This window comes from Chrysochloris asiatica, unplaced genomic scaffold, assembly GCF_000296735.1.
Source record: "Chrysochloris asiatica unplaced genomic scaffold, ChrAsi1.0 scaffold00039, whole genome shotgun sequence".
Lineage (NCBI taxonomy): Eukaryota > Metazoa > Chordata > Mammalia > Afrosoricida > Chrysochloridae > Chrysochloris > Chrysochloris asiatica.
The window spans coordinates 15,968,965-15,989,555 of record NW_006408557.1 but is presented as its reverse complement, the minus strand read 5'-3'; the positions used below and the strand labels follow the sequence as shown (position 1 = coordinate 15,989,555).

General features: G+C 43.7%; 1 protein-coding gene across 1 annotated transcript in view; it reads left to right on the top strand.

Moving 5' to 3' along the window:
* ACSS1 (acyl-CoA synthetase short-chain family member 1) overlaps nucleotides 1-17,650 on the top strand; it is a 90,826-nt gene extending 73,176 nt beyond the window's left edge. Inside the window, exons 6-14 of the mRNA XM_006860667.1 lie at nucleotides 4,107-4,254; nucleotides 5,406-5,543; nucleotides 10,970-11,062; nucleotides 12,248-12,360; nucleotides 12,667-12,793; nucleotides 13,482-13,609; nucleotides 13,766-13,829; nucleotides 16,149-16,267; nucleotides 17,486-17,650. Coding sequence (XP_006860729.1) covers nucleotides 4,107-4,254; nucleotides 5,406-5,543; nucleotides 10,970-11,062; nucleotides 12,248-12,360; nucleotides 12,667-12,793; nucleotides 13,482-13,609; nucleotides 13,766-13,829; nucleotides 16,149-16,267; nucleotides 17,486-17,650 — 1,095 coding nt within the window. The remainder of the gene's footprint in view (nucleotides 1-4,106; nucleotides 4,255-5,405; nucleotides 5,544-10,969; nucleotides 11,063-12,247; nucleotides 12,361-12,666; nucleotides 12,794-13,481; nucleotides 13,610-13,765; nucleotides 13,830-16,148; nucleotides 16,268-17,485) is intronic.
* Nucleotides 17,651-20,591: the final 2,941 nt, after the last annotated feature.

Below are 20,591 nucleotides of genomic sequence, written 5' to 3'. Positions count from 1 at the left end.
ACCTTTGCTCTTCCAATATATTATCCATATCTGAAACCTTAGTATTAAGATTCCTATTTGAAAATTTTGAATTGTTACTCATTTTCCATTTATTTTGTCATTTGTTCTGTGTTTTCTTGAATTCTTCTAAAGTGTTTTCTGTGTTCTCTTTAGTTTTTCAATTTTTCTTTTAATCCATTGAGGGTACCTATATATAATTATTTTGAATTCTTTATCAGGTAGTTCCAATAACTTTTCTTCCTCAATTTTTACTGAATCTGCATCATGGTCACTTTCTGAACTCCTCTGTCTTGTTTCTTCATGTGAACCGAAATTGTTGTCTTGGAGACATTGTGGTGTCATTGTGTTTGTATTTAATTGATGTTTGTATGTTGGTGTGTTCTTAGGCCCTCATAGCCTGCCTCCTGGAAGGTATGATTACAGAGTGTAAGCATGTGTATAGTTCTCTGTTCACTGTTTAGTGTGTTCAGGATGGGTTTGTCTGGTGTTGGCTGCTGGCTATTGTAGATTAGGTAGTATAGAAGCCTTTGTACAGTGTATAGAGCTGCAGAAGTAAGGTTATAGCTGGGCTATATGAGAAAAGTTGTCTCCTGTTAGGGAGGGCAAGAAGAACCTATTTCTGCCCTGCTCCAACCCCAAAATCTACCAAATAAAAATCAATTTAAAAATAAAGGAATAAAAGAAAACCAGGCAACAGTAAGAAAAAAGAGTATAATAACTAAAAAGTTAGAGAAGAGAAAGGGAAAAACCATGGTAGAGGAAAATAAGAGCGTAAATGAAAAGGATAAAATACTAAACAAAACTAGGCAAGAAAAGAGAAAGAGACTAGAGAATAGTCAAGAGAATAATCAAATAGGAAAAAAGGAAAAGGAAAAAAGATACAGAAGAAATGAAGAAAAAAGATAAATGGAAAAAGAACAGATAAAATAATCAAATGAAGGGAAAGAGAAAAAGAAGGACATAAAAGGGGAAAGAAAATAACAAAAGGATAAAAATCGGGCAAGGGACAGATCTAGACAGGAAAATATTGTGGGGAAGCTTCTGTCAGTGAAAGAGCTCACACTAAGTAGGAGAGGAAGGGAAACAGTGGCATACTCAGCCCTGGATGGAGGCCTGTTGTTAGGTGCCACTGAGTCAATTCTGACTCATAGCAACCCCATGCACAACAGAATGAAACACTTCCTGGTTCGGCACCATCCTCTCAATTGTTATGTTTGAGCTCATTGTTGCTGTCACTGTGCCAGTCCCTTTCATGGTGGTCTTCGTCTTTTTTGCTGACCCTCCATTTTACCTAGCATAGTGTCCTTCTCCAGGGACTTGTTCCTCCTGATATGTCTGAAGTTTGAGAGATGATGCTTCACCATCCTGGCTTCTAAGGAGCACTCTGGCTGTACTTCTTCTAACATAGATTTGTTTGTTCTTTTGGCAATCCATGGTACTTCTAATATTCTTCTCCAACACCATAATTCAAATGCATCAATTCTTCTATGGTCTTCCTTATTCATTGTCCAACTTTCACATGTATATGAGGCTATTGAAAAATGCCAAGGTTTGGGTCAGGTGCACCTTAGTCCTCAAACTGACATCTTCGTTCTTAAACACTTTAAAGAGGTCTTGTGCGACAGATTTGCCTAATGCAATATGTCCTTTGATTTCTGCTGCATCCATGATTGTGGATCCAAGCAAAATGAAGCCTTTGACAACTTCAATCTCTTCTCGATTTATTATGTAGTTATTTATTGGTCCAGTTGTGAGGATATCTGTTTCCTTTACATTGATATGTAACTGATACTGAAATTTGTGATCTTTGATTTTAAGTATTTTAAGTCCTCTTCACTTTCAGCAAGCAAGGTTGTATCATCTACATATCACAGGTTATTAATGAGTCTTCCTCCAATCCCGATGCCATGTTCTTCTTCATATAATCCAGCTTCTCGGTTTATTTGATTAGCATACAAATTGAATGAGTATGGTAAATGCCGGCACATACCTTTCCTGATTTTAAACCATTCCGTTTTCCCTTGCTCTGTTTGAACTACTGCCTCTTTGTATATGTGCATGTTCCTCATGAGCATTAATAAACAGCTGTGTTTGGGAAAGCTTCTTCTTCACTATGTTATCCATAGCTTGTCATAACCTACAGAGTTGAAAGCCTTTGCATAATCAATAAAGAACAGGTAAACATCTTTCTGATATTCTCTGCTTTCAGCCAAGATCCATTTGAAGTTGGCAGTGATATCCCTTGTTCCACATCTTCTTCTGAATCTGAGTTGCACCTCTTGAAGTTCATTACCAATGTACTTATTACAGCTGTTTTTGAATTTATCAAAATTTTATGTGCATGTGATATTATTGATATTGTCCAATGATTTCCACATTCCATTTGGTCAACTCTCTTTGGAATGGGCACAAATATGCATCTTTTTCAATCAGTTGGCCATGTAGCTGCTTTACAGATTTCTTGGCACTGATGACTGAGTGCATCCAGTGAGTGTCTTCTGTGCTGCATCAGTTTGTTGAAAGATTTCAATTTCTATTCCATCAATTCCCAGAGCCTTGCTTCTTGCCAGTGCCTTCAGTGCAGCTTGGACTTCTTCCTTTAATGCCACTGACTCTTGATCATATGCTTCCTCTTGAAATGGTTGAACATCATCCATTTCTTTTTGGGACAGTGATTCTGTGTATTCCTTCCATCTTCTTTTAATGCTTTCTGCATCGTTTCTTTGAGTGCCACTGACTCTTGATCATATGCTTCCTCTTGAAATGGTTGAACATCATCCATTTCTTTTTGGGACAGTGATTCTGTGTATTCCTTCCATCTTCTTTTAATGCTTTCTGCATCGTTCAGTATTTTGCCCACAGAATCCTTTAATATTGCAAGTTGAGGTTTGAAAGTTTTATTCAGTTCTTTTAGCTTGAGAAATGCTAAGTGTGTTAATTCCCTTTTGGTTTTCTAATTCCATGTCTTTGCACATTTCATTATAATGTGCTCCCAATCTGGAAGTAGTTCATGCAGACCAGAAGTAACTCTTTCAGGCCCTGAAGGCAGCTGAGTTCAGGGCACCTGGTTATAGTTGTTCCTGCTAGTTTAAGACTGGCTGGGGAGCAACTTTGGGTGTTCTACAGGTCTGAAGAAACAGAGTTCACCTGCCTTTAGGCACCAGGGTGGTCCAGCTGGCATCAATAGGCCCTGATGTGTTTCTATTTTGTCAGGCAATGACTCATATCCAGTGCTGCTTGCCGAAATTCAAGATAGCCATGCTGAGTCAGGCCAGTCAGTTTTACCCATCAGTCTCCTTTCTTGCTGTCCCTGTTCAGCTTCTTCTCCTAGTCAGTATTCAATACCCTTCTCTAAGGATCCAGGGGCTTCATCTGTATCTGTCTCATATATCTTTATTGTAGAGGGTCTGTGTAATGTGTCTACTTAGTCCATCATCTTGGTGGAAATTCCAGTATATTTTTAAATCTTTCAGTTTTATGGATCTGCTTTTGTCCCCTTCTTTCTCTGAATCTATTGTAGAACCTGGGCCTTTGGTCTTGTGAGACTCTTTGATCGCTGCCAATTGCTCCTCTGTCCTCTGTGTCCCTTCAAAGTAGCAGTTGGGTCCAGATACCAGATAAGACTTTTACTGGGTCCCTTAGCAAGACCCCTTGGTGACACATGTATCCCTGCTTTGTGATATTAGAAGCTGTTGATGCCAATAGATTTCTTGATGTTTGGGGATTTTACTCTTACAGTTTTTTAAAAGGTTTAAAAATTTGTGTATCACAGAATGCAGAAATTAAATGTACAACTAGATGGTATCTTACCTATAGATACACTATGTGACACCCCTCCCACATCAAGTCTTGGGATGTTCCCAGCTCCTTTAAGGCTCTTACATGTTAGTCTGCCTATTAAGCATGACCTTGATCCAAACTGTCAGCACAGATCATTCTGGCTAGATTTTGCCTTCATGTACATGGTCATCACTGGGCCACTGGGAGGGGTGTGCAATTATCAGTGTGGGTGGCCCTCCAAGTCCCCCAGTTATATGTTCATGCTCTTTCTTGGCAGAATGGAAGAGTGGGGGTACAATCCTGACAGCCTTTCCTTCTGTCTACAGCTTGTGTTTGGCTATAGACCAGGTGACGTCTTTGGCTGCGTAGCCGACATTGGCTGGATCACAGGACATAGCTACGTGGTGTATGGACCGCTCTGCAATGGAGCCACTAGTGTCCTTTTTGAGAGCACCCCTACTTACCCCAATGCTGGTGAGGACTGGGTGCTCTGTTGTGAACCTTGCACTGGGGTAGGGGGGCAGCATGAGGACTGAGGTGGTAGGGTCATGAAAGAGTGGAGGCCTGCACTCTAGACAGGCTGGTGTTGTGAGACCCTGCTGAGCAAATGCTGGTGGTATTGGAGCTGCTGAGCATGAGGCTCCTTGTTAGGCTCATTGGATTGGCCTCCATCTCTGTAAGATCACCTGGCAAAAGACAGTCTGGTGGGCACAGGAAGACATCTACAAATCACTATGCCACCATTTCTGCCCTTCAGATTTATACTACCTAGAGGCTGTCTCCTTAGCATTGCCTTCTCCCCTCAGTGGCCACTTGGCCATGCAGTCCTTCCTCAGAACCTGACCAGCTGCCAGCCCATCCAATCTCTCCCAATGGAGGGACCACCCAGCCCCACCCTTTCCCAACAGGACTTTCCTGGGCATGCACCGTAGTCTGAGGGATGACCTGGTGCCCTCTTTGTAAATTGAGGCAGATTCAAGGAGCTTTGAGGACATGGCTGTGTCTTGCTTATCTTCCTCCCATATATAACTCAGCCTCCCTAGATACTCACTTTATTTGTGTCAGATTGTACTGGTTCTGCTGGAGGTTCTTACCCTAGAATTTGGGTCCTATCCAGAACCAGAAGGGGCTGATGGCAGCATAAGGAAAAACACATCAGGACCACAGTTCAGGGGCTGAGAGCCCATCTTTAGAGCAATCTCAGGTTCACCATCATAACTACTTGAGACTCCACTCATCTGTTACATGGGGCTCTATGAGGCTAAATGAATGATGTATGCTACCAGGGAACACTAGTAACTAAGTAGAGTGTATTTAAATGTGACTGAACAAAAGTTCTGTGTTAGCCACAGGCTAATTTTAAATTCCCAGTCATACCTTTCTAACCCAAATCTTCACTGTGTCATGTGGAATACACATGTGTGTATGAAAATGTTCCAGCCATGGACTGAGCATGTGTGTAGAGAGCTGGGTGCAGGCTCCTTTATCTTCCAGTGAACAACTCATGCTTTCTGTGAACACATGAAACATGTGCATGGCTACAACACATGAGATTACTGCCTTATCTGTCTTAGGGTGGTCATGTTCAAAGGGTTCCACTGACTGCACACTGGGCCTTTCTATAGGTCGTTACTGGGAGACAGTGCAACGCCTACAGATCAACCAGTTCTACTGTGCCCCAACAGCTGTGCGGCTGTTGCTAAAGTATGGTGACACGTGGGTGAAGAAGTATGATCGCTCCTCCCTGCGGACCCTGGGTTCAGGTAAGCCTGCCCTCTGCGTGTGTGTACTGCTCTTCCTGTAGAAATTTCCAAGCAGATAATTGCTAGATCAAAGATTATTGCTGTTTTTAATTTGGGTGGTGGTGGTGGTTGTGTGCTGTGGAGTTGGTTCCGACTCATAGTGACTCTGTATAGGGTTTCCAAGGCTGTAAATCTTTATGGCAGCAGAAAACCTCATCTTTCTCCCATGGAACAACTGGTAGTTTTGAATTGCTGATCTGAGGTTAGCAGCCCAACTCGTAACCACTACGCAACCAGAGCCAAATCCTGTACAAAGCATTTTTTAAAGTTTTTATTGTGAATTTAGTGATAGTTTACATGGGACAGCATCAGCTTCACATTCATCCTATCGTATTTCGTTTCATTGAAATGATTACAATCTTTTGCATACGTCATCATTCAACAGTATTTGCTTCCAATCCCTCTGTGTATTTTTTTTTGGATGTACTGTGAAGCACTCAGGAATATATAACCATTCAAACAACCAAAGAGTATATCCTGCACACCAGCCAGCTTCCTGGCCACCAGCACAGAGCCCCTCTCCCTCCTTGAGTCTAGAGTCCCCAGCTACTCCATCTCTCCATGTCATCATCTCTGCCTCCATCTCTGATGTCTCTGTTTCTCTGGATAGGGTACCATACTCTGCTCTTCTCTCTTGATGGTCCCAGTTTCCTCAGTTCCTGGACTGTAATATCAACCATTCCCCTCCTTTTGTTACAAAATGTCTACCTTTATATTTCCAACATTCACAATCAGTTCTGATAGCAATTATTCACAATTAAACCACAAGAGTCTTATCCCCATGTCCTTTCACCAGTCCTGTCTAGACATGTTGGCAACCACTCAGTGGAAATTTCTACCTTCCCCCGCACCCTCTGAAACTAAGCTCCCTTTTTAAAACTTGTAAGCCAGTCACTTCGTGCCTTTGTTGTCCTCCCCCGCCCCCCTTTTGGGTAGCCAATGTCTAAGTTGCCCATCTCTGTCAACCCTGCTTTGTGGCTATTCATAGAGAACATGTGGGGTTATCAGCACTGTGGGTGTGTGACTCCGCTGTGGGTGTCTAACCAGTGTTTCTGTGCACAAAGTAGGGGTGAAACCTCCCTTTCAGGTTGTGAAGATAAGATGAAAAAAATGTATGTAGTGTTTCTGGTGCACAACGGACATTGTTAAGAATTGCTCTTAGCTCCTCTTTCTCTTCTTTCACCTTTTTATGTTATCAGTAAAAAAACAAACAAACCTCTGTTTCCCGTCAACATTTCTAGATAGAAAGACAAGAAGGATTTGAATAGTATTAACAATAAAAACAAAAAGAAACAAAACTCATTGCCAGTGAGTAGATTCTGATTCATAGTGACCCTGAAAGGATAGAATAGAGTTGCTCCTAGGTTTTCCAAAGCTATAAACACTCACAAAAATAGACTGCCACTTTTTGAACCATTGACCTTTTGGTTTCCAGCCAAGTACTTTAATTACCCTGACTTACTATTCATAATACTAAGTTTTTAAGTGCCATCAACTCTGTTCCAACTTATAGGGTTTCCAAGGAATGGCTGGTGAGTTTGAACCGCCGACCTTGTGGTTCAAACTGACTTTGAGGTCCAGTGTTTTATCCCACAGTACCACACTAGGGTTTCACTATTAATAATAACCAATATTTATTAAATACCTAACTTCTTATGTCAGCCTTGTGAGCTAAGTACTGATGATGACCCTCATTACAGAGGAGGAAACTGAGGCACAGAATGGTCACAGAACTGTCCCAGGTCACTCAGCAAGCAACCTGAAAGCCTGTGCTGAGCTCAGTGCCTGGCTCCAGAGCCCCTCTGGCACCCACCCCCAGCAACCCTCACAGGTCTCTAGGACCCCCGTTTACCCTTCTGTCCCCTTCCTCAGCCTGAAAGTCTATCTTCGTTCCACCTCTCAGGACAGACCTACTCCGGGCCTCCTCTGCATATTCCCCAGGGTATGGTATAGTTTCTGTGACCCTGTGCCCTAGTCAGGACATTTTTCTTCATGTTTTTGGATTTTCTGGGTGTATATGCATACAGAGCCTGATACAATACAGCTCCCATTCTCCTGAGCTCTCACTCATGAAGCTCATAGGACAGGGAAGAGCCGGAGTGTAGCTGTGAGCCCTCAACTGACTCAGATTTGTCTCCTGACTGTTACACAGCTCCAAATCCCTGCCCACGAGAAACTCAGTCAACAGTGAGTCATGTGCCTTCCTGTGCACTCAGCAAGTCGGAACCACCCTCTGCTGTGGTTCCCAGAACATGGCAGCACACAGCTGGGATATGGACTGACCGCCCAGGAGTTCAAGGGCCAATGCCACCCTGAGAGTATCTGCAGCAGAAATGGGGATACATGGTACCATCTTAGTAGGAGTCAGGTCCCTTTTTGATGAGTCATGGGTCTGAGACCCTTTGGACAAGATGTTGGTTCCTCCCTGTGGCCCAGTTTGAAGAAACAGGGTCTGATACCCAGTTCTGACTCTGTGACACTGCATACGTACGTCTCTGTACTCTGTTCTGTCAGCGTGTGGGAACGTAAAGAAACACAGATGTGGCCAGTGCCTTGCTATGTCAGTGACTGCAGTGAGGGCCCTGTGGAATTTCACAATACCAGGTACAAATCAGCCAGCTACTGTCATCAATATACTGTACTGGCAAGCAGTCCTGAGCCCCCTAGTCCCTTGGACCCAGCACCATGGTCAAGTCATATGCTTCATGTCTGGGATGTCAATGCTAAAGCTGGAAGGAAGTCTCCCATTCCAGGATGCCAGCTCAGGCCAACTGGAAGTAACCCTCAGCTACACCAAGCCCTGGGTGTGTTGACTTTCTTTATCTTTCCACCAGGGAGAATCCAGCTAACTGAAGATTTTACCCCTAGGTTTATATTTTCACTTAAGTAACACATAAATATGTTCTTGTTGAGAAAAGGTTAAATGGAAATTTTGCAATGATTACAAAAGCCTCAGAGAGGCCCATGTGTGTCTGTGACCATGCGAACTTTTCTGCACAGGTGTGGTCATCTGAAAAGATGCCACTCTGTGGGGGAGGCTTCTTCTTGATGGGAACACCATTGGCCTGCATTGGCCTGCACTGTCCAGCAATGTGGGATTTTTCTCGTGGACCTGCCTGGTATCTGCAGAGATGCCCATATTCTGGAGGATGGCTGTGCTTACTTAGCCCTGTCTTGAGTGTTAGGCATGCAGTACAGAGCAACTGGTATGGCAGTGAGCATCTACTTCCTGCCCTTTTGTGGAGACCCTTGAGGCCCTTGCCAAGACAGGTATAGAGAGTTGCTGGGTTGTGGGTAATCCTGAGTGAGAGGTAACCATGTGAACAATATGCCTAAACCAGCACATTCCAGCTCACATCAGCCCTATATATGGACCTTTTCACAAGGTGGACTCAGAAAGTTGGCTGATAGGGTCATAGGGGATAAGTACTTTTTTCTTTCCTATTGAAATATGAAAATAACAATGAAAGGCATGCATCTTGAGTGTTCAGCTTGAAGAGTATCTACACATGTAACTATATTCCTACCAGGTATACCATGCTCAGAAGGCTCCATGGTGTCCTTCTCACTCAGAAACCCAACCATGCCCCCTCTCTGATCTCAATGCTGCAGATAAACGCTGCTTTCTTCTCAGCCCACACCCTCTGTGCTGCTCGCTGCTCAGTGCCATGCTCTTGGTTTGTCAGGCTCTGCGGAGGCAGTGACTCCCCGCTTACCACTGCCATATGGAACTTCATTTCCTGCTAGTACCACCATTCATTTCTTCATTTTACTCTTGATGCCAGTCTTTAGTTTCTGCTCTGGATATCCCCATGCATGTTTTTTTGCAGAGGGAATACAAACAATCATTTCTGCATTACCCAAGAGTGATATTTTAGGGTAATGGGGCCTTATGTAATATTTTTAGTAATCTGTTGTACCTTAATGTGAAGAAAACAGATATCATCACAACTGTACCCATAAATAACATGATAAATGGTGACGAAATTGAAGGTGTCAAGGATTTTATTTTACTGGGGTCAATAATTCATACTCATGGAACCAGTAGTCAGTAAGTGAAGTGATGTATTACATTGGACAAATCCACTGCAAAAGATCTCTTTAAAGTGTAAAATACCAAAGATACCACTTTAATGACTAACATATCTCTACTCCAATTCAGGGTCTTTTCAATTGCCTCATACATATGTGAAAGTTAGGCAATGAAAAACAAAGACAAGAGAAGAATTGATGTTTGAATTGTGACGGTAGTGAAAAAGTACTGCCAGAAGAAGGAACAAATTAGATACAGAGAAGTGTAGTCAGAATACTCCTTAGAAGTGAGGATGGCAAAACTTTGTCTTCCTTTTTTTTGAACATGTCATTAGGAAAAACCAGTCTCTTGAAAAGGACATCATGTTTGGTAAAGCAGTAGGTCAGTGAAAATGAGGGAAATGTTTCCTCCTGTTTTACAGAAGGTCACCATGAGTCAGAGTTGACTTGATGGCAGCTAACAACTAACCACAATGTGTTTAGTAGATTTTGCCAAAAATGGCCCCCCAAAGTCATATCAAATTCATGCATTTTATTAAATGCATACATTTTTAAATGTTAAGAGAAATGCTAAATTACTCCCCACAATTGCTGTACCAAACTACATCTCACATTGTATGTGAAAACTCTTGGCACCTTTTTTTTTTTTTTTTTTAATGTTTTATTGTGAATTATGTGCTAGTTTACATGGGAGAACATTAGTTTTACATTCATCTGTATATCGTTTCATTGCCATGGTTACAATCCCCTCCTTGCATCATCAACCAACCAAAGGATATATCCTACAAGCCTTCCCCACCCCTGCCCCCTACCCCCCAGTCATCAGCACACAGCCCCTCTCCCTCTCTGGGTCTAAAGTCCCCAGCTACTCCATCTCTCTGCTCCTAGACTGGAAAGTTAATCACTCCCCTCCTTGCTGCAAAATGTCTACCTTTATATTTTCAACCCTCACAATCAGTCCTGATAACAATTATTCACTATTGTATCACAAGAAACCTTTCCGTATTTCCTTTCATCAGCCCCTTCTGAACAGATTGGATACTACTCAGTGGAGACTCTGCCTTCCTCCATGCCCTCTGGATCTAGGTTCCCTCTTGAAAGCTTGTAAGCCAGTCACTTCTTGCCTTTGTAGCCCCCCACCACTTTGGGTAGTCTTGGCACTTTCTTGATCTTTGACTCTCCTATAGTTAGTGTCACATTTAAATTGGCATTTCTTAGATGACATATCACAATGTATCTCCTTGCCTTTTCAGTCTCCTTTTACATCGTTCAGAAAAATTATGAAGTTCTTTTCAACAGTCCTTTTGATTTTCGCTATTCTGAGATGAATGTTTTTCTTTTCACTGTGGTTTCAGTGGGAGAGCCAATCAACCTTGAGGCCTGGGAGTGGCTGCACAAGGTGGTGGGAGATGGCAGATGCACCCTGGTTGACACCTGGTGGCAGACAGGTAAGAGAATCCCTGACTATGCAGTGGGATCACTGGACACGGCTTGCCCTGGGCAGCTGTCATCTCAAGTGAGAACATTGAGCCTAGTCCACTGGGCACTAGTTAGGGGGTGTAGGGTGAGGGTGCAGTGAGGGCTCATGGCAGTTGATTGTAGTCTAGTCCACTCAAGTCTTGGTTCTACTCAATCCACTCCACTCAGGCCTCTGATTGGGTGGGTGTTTAGAGTGAGGAAGCTCTGTGCTCAAGCTCATGCTAAGACGTGGGGTGTGTGGGGACTTCTCTGAGTGCAGTTTGCTTGTTCATAAAATGGATGCTGTTTCAAAGGCTCCTGAGGTGGATTAGGCGAGGTAGTGCATCTAAAACTTGTTGCTCAGGGTCTTGCATGGAGTCAGGTTCAGTCTAATGCTGTTAGCTGTCAGGCCTTTTCCTGAACAGAATGACAAATGAGGGTGAGGGGCTGTGCTATCTAAGGAAGTGTGAATCTGCATTTCAGTTCTAGTGGGAAAGGGAATTATTTTGGGGGCTTTTTATTTGGTTTGTCTCCTCCCCTCATGGGTATCTGACTTAATAGGACGTTTGGGGCACATAATTGCATACACTGATATAATGAATGTAATTATGAGCCTTTTCTTGGACCAGTAGGAAGTGAGAGGTCTGGATGGCTCAGCTCTCTTCCCACTCAGAAGGGCTCCCTGAGAGGCTGTTTTCACTGAGTGTAGAGATGCTTCTACACTAATCGAGCCTAGAACCAGTGTCAAGACAGCACTGTGTGCCCCTTCTCACGGTTTGGTCTGTGTCATGGGCCCAGTCATGAGCTTTCTCTTCTGTTCAGGTGAGTGGTGGCCTGTATCCTCTGCATCTAAACCAGGGCTTGACTGGAGTAGGAAATGAGGAGCAATGGTGACAGCATCCACCAGCTGCTAGGTTCCAGGAACTCTAGGCATGGATGCCCTTTGCTCTAGGCCCAAACTTGCTTCTGCAGGTGAGGGACAAGGAGCCAAGTTTAGATCTGCTGTAGGCAAAAGTCCTCAGGCCACCAAGATCTCTGCTTCCTTGTTTCCCCATCTCCAAAAAATATGCTCTTGGAGGGGAATCACTGTGCAGAATACTGTGCACCTTTTTCATGTATTCTGAACAAGGAGGTGAGATACCAGGCCCACTAGCTACTTTCCTCTTCTTCTGCAGAAACAGGTGGCATCTGCATTGCACCACGGCCCTCAGAAGAGGGTGCAGAGATAGTACCCTGCATGGCCATGAGACCCTTCTTTGGCATTCTCCCAGTGATCATGGATGAGAAGGTGTGTGTGCTTTTAGGGTGATCTCCCCTCCTATCCAGGGCCACTGCACCCCCACTGACCCTGTGTGTCTAGTAATGCTGCACGCATACCGCTTGGGCCCAGAGCTGGAACAGAGAGGCTGTGGGTCCTGCATCAACATTCATGTCTCACTAGGAAAACTCATGGGGGCAGAGGTTGGGATTGGGGATGATCTTGGGTTCCCCTAAGACCCTTGGAAGCAGCTCCTTTGAATTTAGTTATCCTTTGTTGGACCTGGGCCAGGGCAGGATCTGCCTGTCCTTCAAACTCATACCTGCCTGTCTGCAGGGGAACATTATGGAGGGTGATGATGTCTCTGGAGCACTTTGCTTCTCCCAGGCCTGGCCAGGCATGGCAAGGACCATCTACAATGACCATTCTAGATTCGTGAGTGCCTACTTCACAGATTACCCTGGTAAGTAGCCTGGGTGGGGGGCCCTATAGGTCTGTCTGCAGACTGCAGGGCCACTCAGATGTGTTTCTATATTAGTACTGTAAGTGTGGTGTAGCTCAGGATGAACACTTCAGAAACACTGCCTTGAATCCCTCCACCCTTATCCTTTACTCTGCCTTTGTGACTCTAATCCCTCATAGGAAATGATGCCACCTCAGGGAGGCATTCCTGAGAGCCATTGATAAAAACAGTGGAGAAATCACCTTGAAAACGATTATGACAAGGAGTTTTCTTTAGGACATTTAAATCCTCCCCCCACCTTGATTATGAGTCATTGATTTGGAAGTTAATGTAAACACCACATTAACTGTTTGGTACCACCAGTGTTGTAGTAATTTTTAGTCTTAAGCTTGCAAACAAGGCTCATTTTTATTTATTTTTTGGAAGTTTCTTGATTAGCGCTTCTTATGTATCTTCAGTTTCTTAGACATTTGCAGTCTTGACATTATCAGTATTTTGTTGTCTTTGAGCTCACTTATTAGAATACAGCCATACAGCATGTAGGGAAGTGTCTCCTTTAGAATGGGGGATGGTGGTGGGACCAGTAGACAGTAATGGTGCTGAGTGGTTGGGACATGGCTCTAATGGTCTCTTAAGGGAGGATAGGAGTTATGGATTCTGGTACCGGGTCTCCCTCTCTGGGATGCAGGCTACTACTTCACTGGAGATGGTGCATACCGCACCAAAGGTGGCTACTACCAGATCACAGGGCGGATGGATGACATCATCAACGTCAGCGGACACAGGGTGGGGACTGCAGAGATTGAGGATGCAATGGTGAGCAAGATGAGTCCTCCCTGTTCTCTGTCCCCAGGGTGTCCCTGAGAACCTGGAACTGGGTGGGATGGGACAATAATGGCATACTGAGTGCCAACTTCACCTCTGGTACTTGGGGCCACTACATGTCCCATTTCTGTTCTCTGATGTGTGCAGGCCAACCACCCTTCAGTACCAGAAACTGCTGTCATTGGCTACCCCCATGATATCAAGGGTGAAGGTGAGTGTCCAAACAGAGCTCCTCTTGCCCCCTTTGAGAGGGAGCAGACACAGGGGGCAGGTAGGCATGGGGGTGCTGTAGTCAAACTGGCTCACCTAAGTACAGCTTTTGATATAGGGCTGAATAGCCCATGTGCAGGATTAGGGTCAACTTTGACACCCCAAGGAGCCCTGACTGTTTTGGAGCTCAGAGGTTCTGTAATGAAACATCCCCTGCTTACAGCACCTCCTCCCATGGTCTTGGCCCAGCCCTTTAAGGTGATAGCCACGTAGATTGGCTTATGCTCCTGTGTTGCCACGTGGTGAATGGGGCTCTTTCTGGAGGAATCTGACCCCAAGTACACTCCACACCCAGATAGGCTGGGAGATGCAGAGCAAGTGAACAGGGCAGTCTTCTCCATTGATAAGGAGATAAACAGCTGTTTCAAAGTACTTGGGACTGGAGATGATCAGGAGCACATGGTGTTGAAATGACTCACTCACACCTGACACACCCTACACATGCTGACCCTGCACTTCAGCAGTACCACTGCCCGTTGCTTGCCTGTCAGAGGTCATCCTGTAGTGCAGTGTGTCTTGAATGTTGTCTGCCTTCCTGCCCTGTGTGGGCACGGTGCTTTTACATTGAATATTTCTCCAAATATTTCTTTAAACGTATCTTCCTTTCCATGAAAAGAATGTGCCCCTGAGGCCTGCTGTCTGTGTGGTAGGAAGGGAGATACGTAGGAGAAACATGGAAAATATGAGTTACTAGGAGTCCCTCAGGGACCTGTGCACTGGTCAGAGTGTAGGTAAACCCCTATGTTTGGGCTTGAGGGGACCAGTACATCCTTGGAATTAGGATCCCATCTGCACCTGAGACTGGAAGGGCTTGGGTGGTAGGGGATTCAAGGGGTCCCTCCTGACTCTGTCAATAAGAACCAGACCTTTTCTGTCTTTTTCTGGAAGCTGGTCAGCCTTAGAGGATGCCAGAAAACAAATGTGAGACCAAGGGCAACTCACTGAGCTTCAAAGACACACAGAAGTCACTCCATCTCCTGAGGTCCTTTGGTGGGGCTCCCCTGTTGCCGCTGCCCTGAACTAGGGGTCTTGTCAGTGGTGCTTCCCATGTAGGGCTTCCTTAGGGCTGGTCCATCATGGAGCTTGGCTTCAGGGCTAGGTTTGGTGGGTTCTCTTGCACCCTGAGTGGCACTTAGTTTTACCAGGCTTATTGTGGCACTTCTGGGAGGTTTGTATATCACAGTTCTAGTGACTGGTGTTTCCTGATTGCTAATAATCTAGGCAGCACTCATCTGTTGTTGTTGTTGTTATATACCGTGGAGTCGGTCCGGACTCATAGTGACCCTCTACTGGGTTTCCGAGGTTGTAAATCTTTACGGGAGCAGAAAGCCTCATCTTTCTCCCGCAGAACAGCTGGTAGTTTCGAACTGCTGACCTTGTGGTTCGCAGCCCGATTCGTAACTACTATGCTACCAGAGCTCCGTCTGTAGCACATGAGTAATCCCTCGCAGTTCTTGGTAGGTACTGCCTGCCAGTGCTGTGTGTTCTCAATCCCGCTCTATCTCCTCTGTGCTTGATCTGACCAAGGTGAGTCCCTGGGTCTTGTGAACCCTGACCTGGATCTGGTCTCTGGCCAGGCCCTCATTGCTGGGACAAGTGGGTGTTCACATGGAGAAGAATAGAATAGAAACCTGTGCATCACACCCTACACAAAGATGAATTCCCAGTGGAGACACTGAGAGCCGCTGTCAGTCCTTTGTATAACATAGAAGGATATTGGGAAAACAAGCTTAATGCTTTATTTAACCTGCATAGACACGCAGCCTGAACTTTGTGTCACGTTGGAACTACTTTGTGTCTATATCCAGCAACATGGGGGTTGGCTAGCATGTGAAATGGGGCTGCTATGCCGGCCAAGTACATTCATAGGAGAAGAGTGTTGGCTTGCTGTGCCCCTCGCACCGCTTCATGGGTGTTTCCTGTCAGCTTATATTACAGGAATCTCTCAGGAAGAGTTTGTTTAAGGAGGTTAAGTATCTATGCAAGGCCAGACATAGCCAGTCAGGACTAGCCATGCTATGAAGCTCTCCATGCCATACAGGACCACCACAGGGACCTTCTGTGGAGCTGTTAGACTCTCTTCCATTTTGAATGGAAATGAGAATGCCCACCAAAAGGCAATTTTAAGGCTGCAGCTAAAGAAACCAGCTGCTACAGTGTCACCAGCATACAACTTGACAGTCCTTTGGATTGATGGTGATTTGCATAAAGCACTGTGCCTTGTAGTCTAGCACACTCCCAACAGTTGGTTTCCTTCCAGCTGCCTTTGCCTTCATCGTGTTGAAAGATGACGTGGATGACTCAGACGTGGTGGTGAAGGAGCTCAGGTCAGCAGTGGCCACCAAGATTGCCAAGTATGCTGTGCCTGATCAGATTCTGGTGAGTGACGCCCTTGTTAAGCGATGGCACTGCTCTTTATAGTTAACAAGTAACACAATCTTATGTGAGCACAGTGCAACCCAAACTGGCATTGCTGTTTGGCTTTTCCTAGGCAGTAGGTAGGATGGTGCATTGCTGCAGAGCAAATACGAGAGAGAGAGAGTGTGTGTGTGTGTGTGTGTGTATGGGTGTGTGACAGAGGAAGGGAGACAGAGGGCCGGAGAGGGAGATAAGGATGGATTGCGGGAAGAGGAACATAGCACCAAAGCTTTACACAATTCACCTTTTTAGGAACTTGTTCTAATCAGGGTTAGATGCTTTGGCTTATAAGCCAGTTGTAAGAGCAGGACTGGGTGGTAAAGAAAGTAGGGATTTTCAATTGAGAGCATGTAAGCAGTACAAGAGTTCTACATATAACTTCCTTGTGGTCTCTCCTCACACTTCCGGGTGTCAATAATGGAGGTATAGTCAGAGCCTGTCTGAGGGACTCCGTGCTTGAGTCCCTTTCTGGAGTAAAAATGAGCCAATTGTTTAGCCTCTTGAGTCTGTTTGCCCTCTCCTCTAGCAAGACCTTGGTTTGGTTTGCCTCTGAGGTAGGAGGCCCATCTTCAGATGGTAGATGGGAGCCTCAGGCTCTTACTATTTTCACTTACTACTTGGCATTTTTAACATTCGGTCTACTGGCCTGTTGACCAGTTTTAGGTATATCTGAACCAAATTATTTATAAACACAATGCTACTATTAAATATTTCAAACACAGCTATTTATGTGTGGCAAACTACAAAGAATATGCAATGGTTATTTGAAAGTATAAGATTAAGTCTTCAAGCACTAAGTATGACAAAGGTTTCCTTTTAGGTAGCTCTCAGCTCTTATGTAAGACAAAGCCAACTGAGGGCCAGGCCAGGGGTGGAGATGAGGTGCTGCCCTCCTGGGCTTGATTGTGCATGGTCGACTGGAATAAACAAAAGCATCAGCAGTGAGGTGTAAACCCCTGACTTGAGACCATTGACTTGATCACAGATATTCTGAGAATGATTTATCCTGCCCTTGGGTTGATTTTAGTTGAGATCTAGATTGTGCAAGGTGAAAGCTGGAGTCATCGACTACTGGTCCCTACCATTCTCTGGGGAGAGGGGATATGCCCATCAAACAACTAGTATCAAGTACTTACCTTACCATCCCCAAACCCTAATGCTGTATCCATTCCTTGCCAGGTGGTGAAGCGTCTACCCAAAACACGATCTGGAAAAGTTATGAGGCGGCTCCTGAGGAAGATAGTCACTGGAAAAACTCAGGATCTAGGGGACACTACCACATTGGAGGACCCCAGTGTCATCAAGGAGATACTGAGTGCATACCAGAAGTATAAAGACAAGTGACCTAACTCTTAGTCAGGAGGACATGCTTCAACTGAGAATATTTGACCAAAACCAAGTGACCAACTCCCAAATTTTCCACCTCAGAATGTAGCTCTAAATTTGTTTTTTCCTTGATGTCCCTTTCCCAACACTTAATTCCCACTTTTGCTAATGTGAAGTCAGTCATCGAGGTTAAAGTAAACCATAAGAGGTACAATCAGATGTGTGTGGGATTTGCTCCACTTGTCCTGAATTTGGCTTCCAGAAGTGGACATCATTTTTTCCCCACTTCCATATCCCATTGAGACTACACAGGATGGTGATAAACTTGACAAACTTGCCTGCCCAGATGGCATAGAAATAGAAGCAGTGTTGTTTTGTCGGTACATTTCTGTTTGTTTCTGGGTACAAAAGGCAGAGAATTCGTTTTTCTACATTTATATTTTGGAAAATTCAAGGACACACTCTTTGTAACACTTAGAATGAGTGAAATTCCCCTTTTGCCTCTGTGGGTAAGGAAAATTGTACTGAGAATCAGAGGAGGCACTTTTAATTACTGTTTAGCAAACTTGGAAATGTTTGTTCTGCATCTAAACACAGCACCCTGTCCTGGTGTCTTTTTTTTTTTTTTTTAATACTGAAACTACTCCCAGAAGCCATGGCATGAATGTGCTCACCTTTCAGGTCTACAGGTACCCTAGCCACATATTCTTGTCTCCAAGCTCTCATCTGGAAAGCTTTTATTCCCCTAGATGCCACTTGATAGGTCAACACTGCTCCCAGCACATGGACTTGTCAACGAAGGCCAGCAAGTCCTCAGATGACTTGAGATAGCACTGATTTGTTGGCTGGACCCTGGGTAAAAACTGCCTGTTTTTCATTCTGGGGTTGGATAATGGTAGCAACTGATTCCTTAATGCTGAAACTTGGAGCCCTGAATCAAGGGGTTTTTGTTTTTCTTTTAAAATTGATGTGCCTTAAGTCTGCGGAACATTACTAAGATGATATAAAATAATTAAGTTGTAATATGTTTATTCACTAGCTCATCATGTGTGGCAGAGTGGGGTGAGGCTGTCTGGAGAGCATCGATCAATGGTTATCTGTCACAGTGCTTAGCAAAATAGGGCACAGGAAAGACTTGTCTTATCTGTGCTTATCAAGATACAATTGATGACGTTGCTGATATAAAGCCAGACAGAGGTGCAAAGCCTCACAGACTGATTTGCAGGGTAGCCCAATAAAGCTTTATTTTGTTTCATTCTCTTCTGTTTTGTGTGATGGCTTTGATCAAATAATGCTAGTCTCTCTTTTTTTCTGAATATTTTATGTCTATTTTATCAGAATAGTTACATATCTCTATGTAATGAAATTGAACAGGTTCTTGAGGAAATAAATGAATAGCTATATAATAAAAATTATATGTCCTAGTGTAGTGCTTCAGGACAATTCACTGGAGTACAATGTCAGTTTGAACTACAAGGTTGGCAGTTCACACACACCAGCCATTCCTCAGAAACCCTCTACAGGGTCGCTATGAGTCAGAACCAACTCAAATGCACTTAACAACAACAACATAAAATAAAAAGTATATAAATATATTTATTTTCCATTTCCATGAAGACAGACTTTCTTTTAAAAAACTGATTAATATTGTCTTGACTACTAAAACAAACTTGCTTATCAAGAAAAATGGTGCTATTTTTTAGATAAATTATGTACATACCTCCTAATATGGGAGTTGAAAAACTCCACAATGAAATAAAATGTATATTTTATCAATTTTGTATGTGATAACAATTCTATTTTAATTTTTATTTTGAATGACTTGGGTAAACTTCACATTCTGTTCTCTTGTTGATCACAAAAGAACATGCCAGTGGTACTATAATTAGATGACTTGTGACACATCTGGTCTTATATTGTACAAAGAAAACAAAAATATATCTTCTGATTGAGCATACCCTTGTATTTGTATCTTGCTTTTTGCTGTCATTGTCCCTCCCATCAGGTATCAACAGTAATTCAATGAACTGTGAAGACACAGCGTCAAAGAAAAGAAAGTGAGTGGTTTAAGTATTCTTTCAAGATGAAAAACACTCATATGGAGATCTGCAAAGGGCCTGCCAACAAACACTATATTGCAAACTATTGAAATTATTTCTGACTGCCTTATAAATACACTGCTTTTTTAACAACAACAAATTTTTTTTTTTTTTCCCAGTAAGGACTTACTCTGAAGTTTCAATTCCCATTCAGCAATTGCTGCACAATTTATTCAGTGACACTGGTCACATTCTTCACAACATGTGAACATTATCATTATTTCCATTCTGGTTGTCCTGTTATCATTAATCTAGTGTCCCTGCTGTCTTACCTCTCATCTTTGTTTGAAAGTAATTGTTGACAATCTGTTCTCATATAGATGAATTTTATCTGTGATTTAGCTACAAGGTGACCTTAAGGGTTAGTTTAGGCTCTGGATTTAAGGAGTTTGTCAGGTCAGTATTCTCAAGGAGGCCTCAAGCCTAACCAGTCCAGTAAATCTGATGTGCTTTGAGGGAATATTTTGTTGTTGTTTGTTTGTTTTAGGAATTTTAGGCTCTGTTTCACACTTTTATCCCATTCTATCATCATGGTCCAACTTTCGTGGCCCTACTTAGAATAGCATATTAGTTATGGAGTCCTGGTGTGGCTGAAAGGAGCAGCCAGTAGGTTGAATGCAGGATAAGCACTCAACCACAAGGTTGGTTTGAACCACATGGTCAGCAGTTCAACTCACCAGCTGCTCCTTGGAAATACTATAAAGGGTCTCTATGACAAGGAACTGACTCAATGGCACTTAGCAACAACAACGTTGTTGCTGTTGTTAAGTGCCATTGCGTTGGAACCAACGCATAACAACCTAATGCACAACAGAATGAAACACTGCCCGATCCTAGGCCAACCTCATTACAGTTGCCAC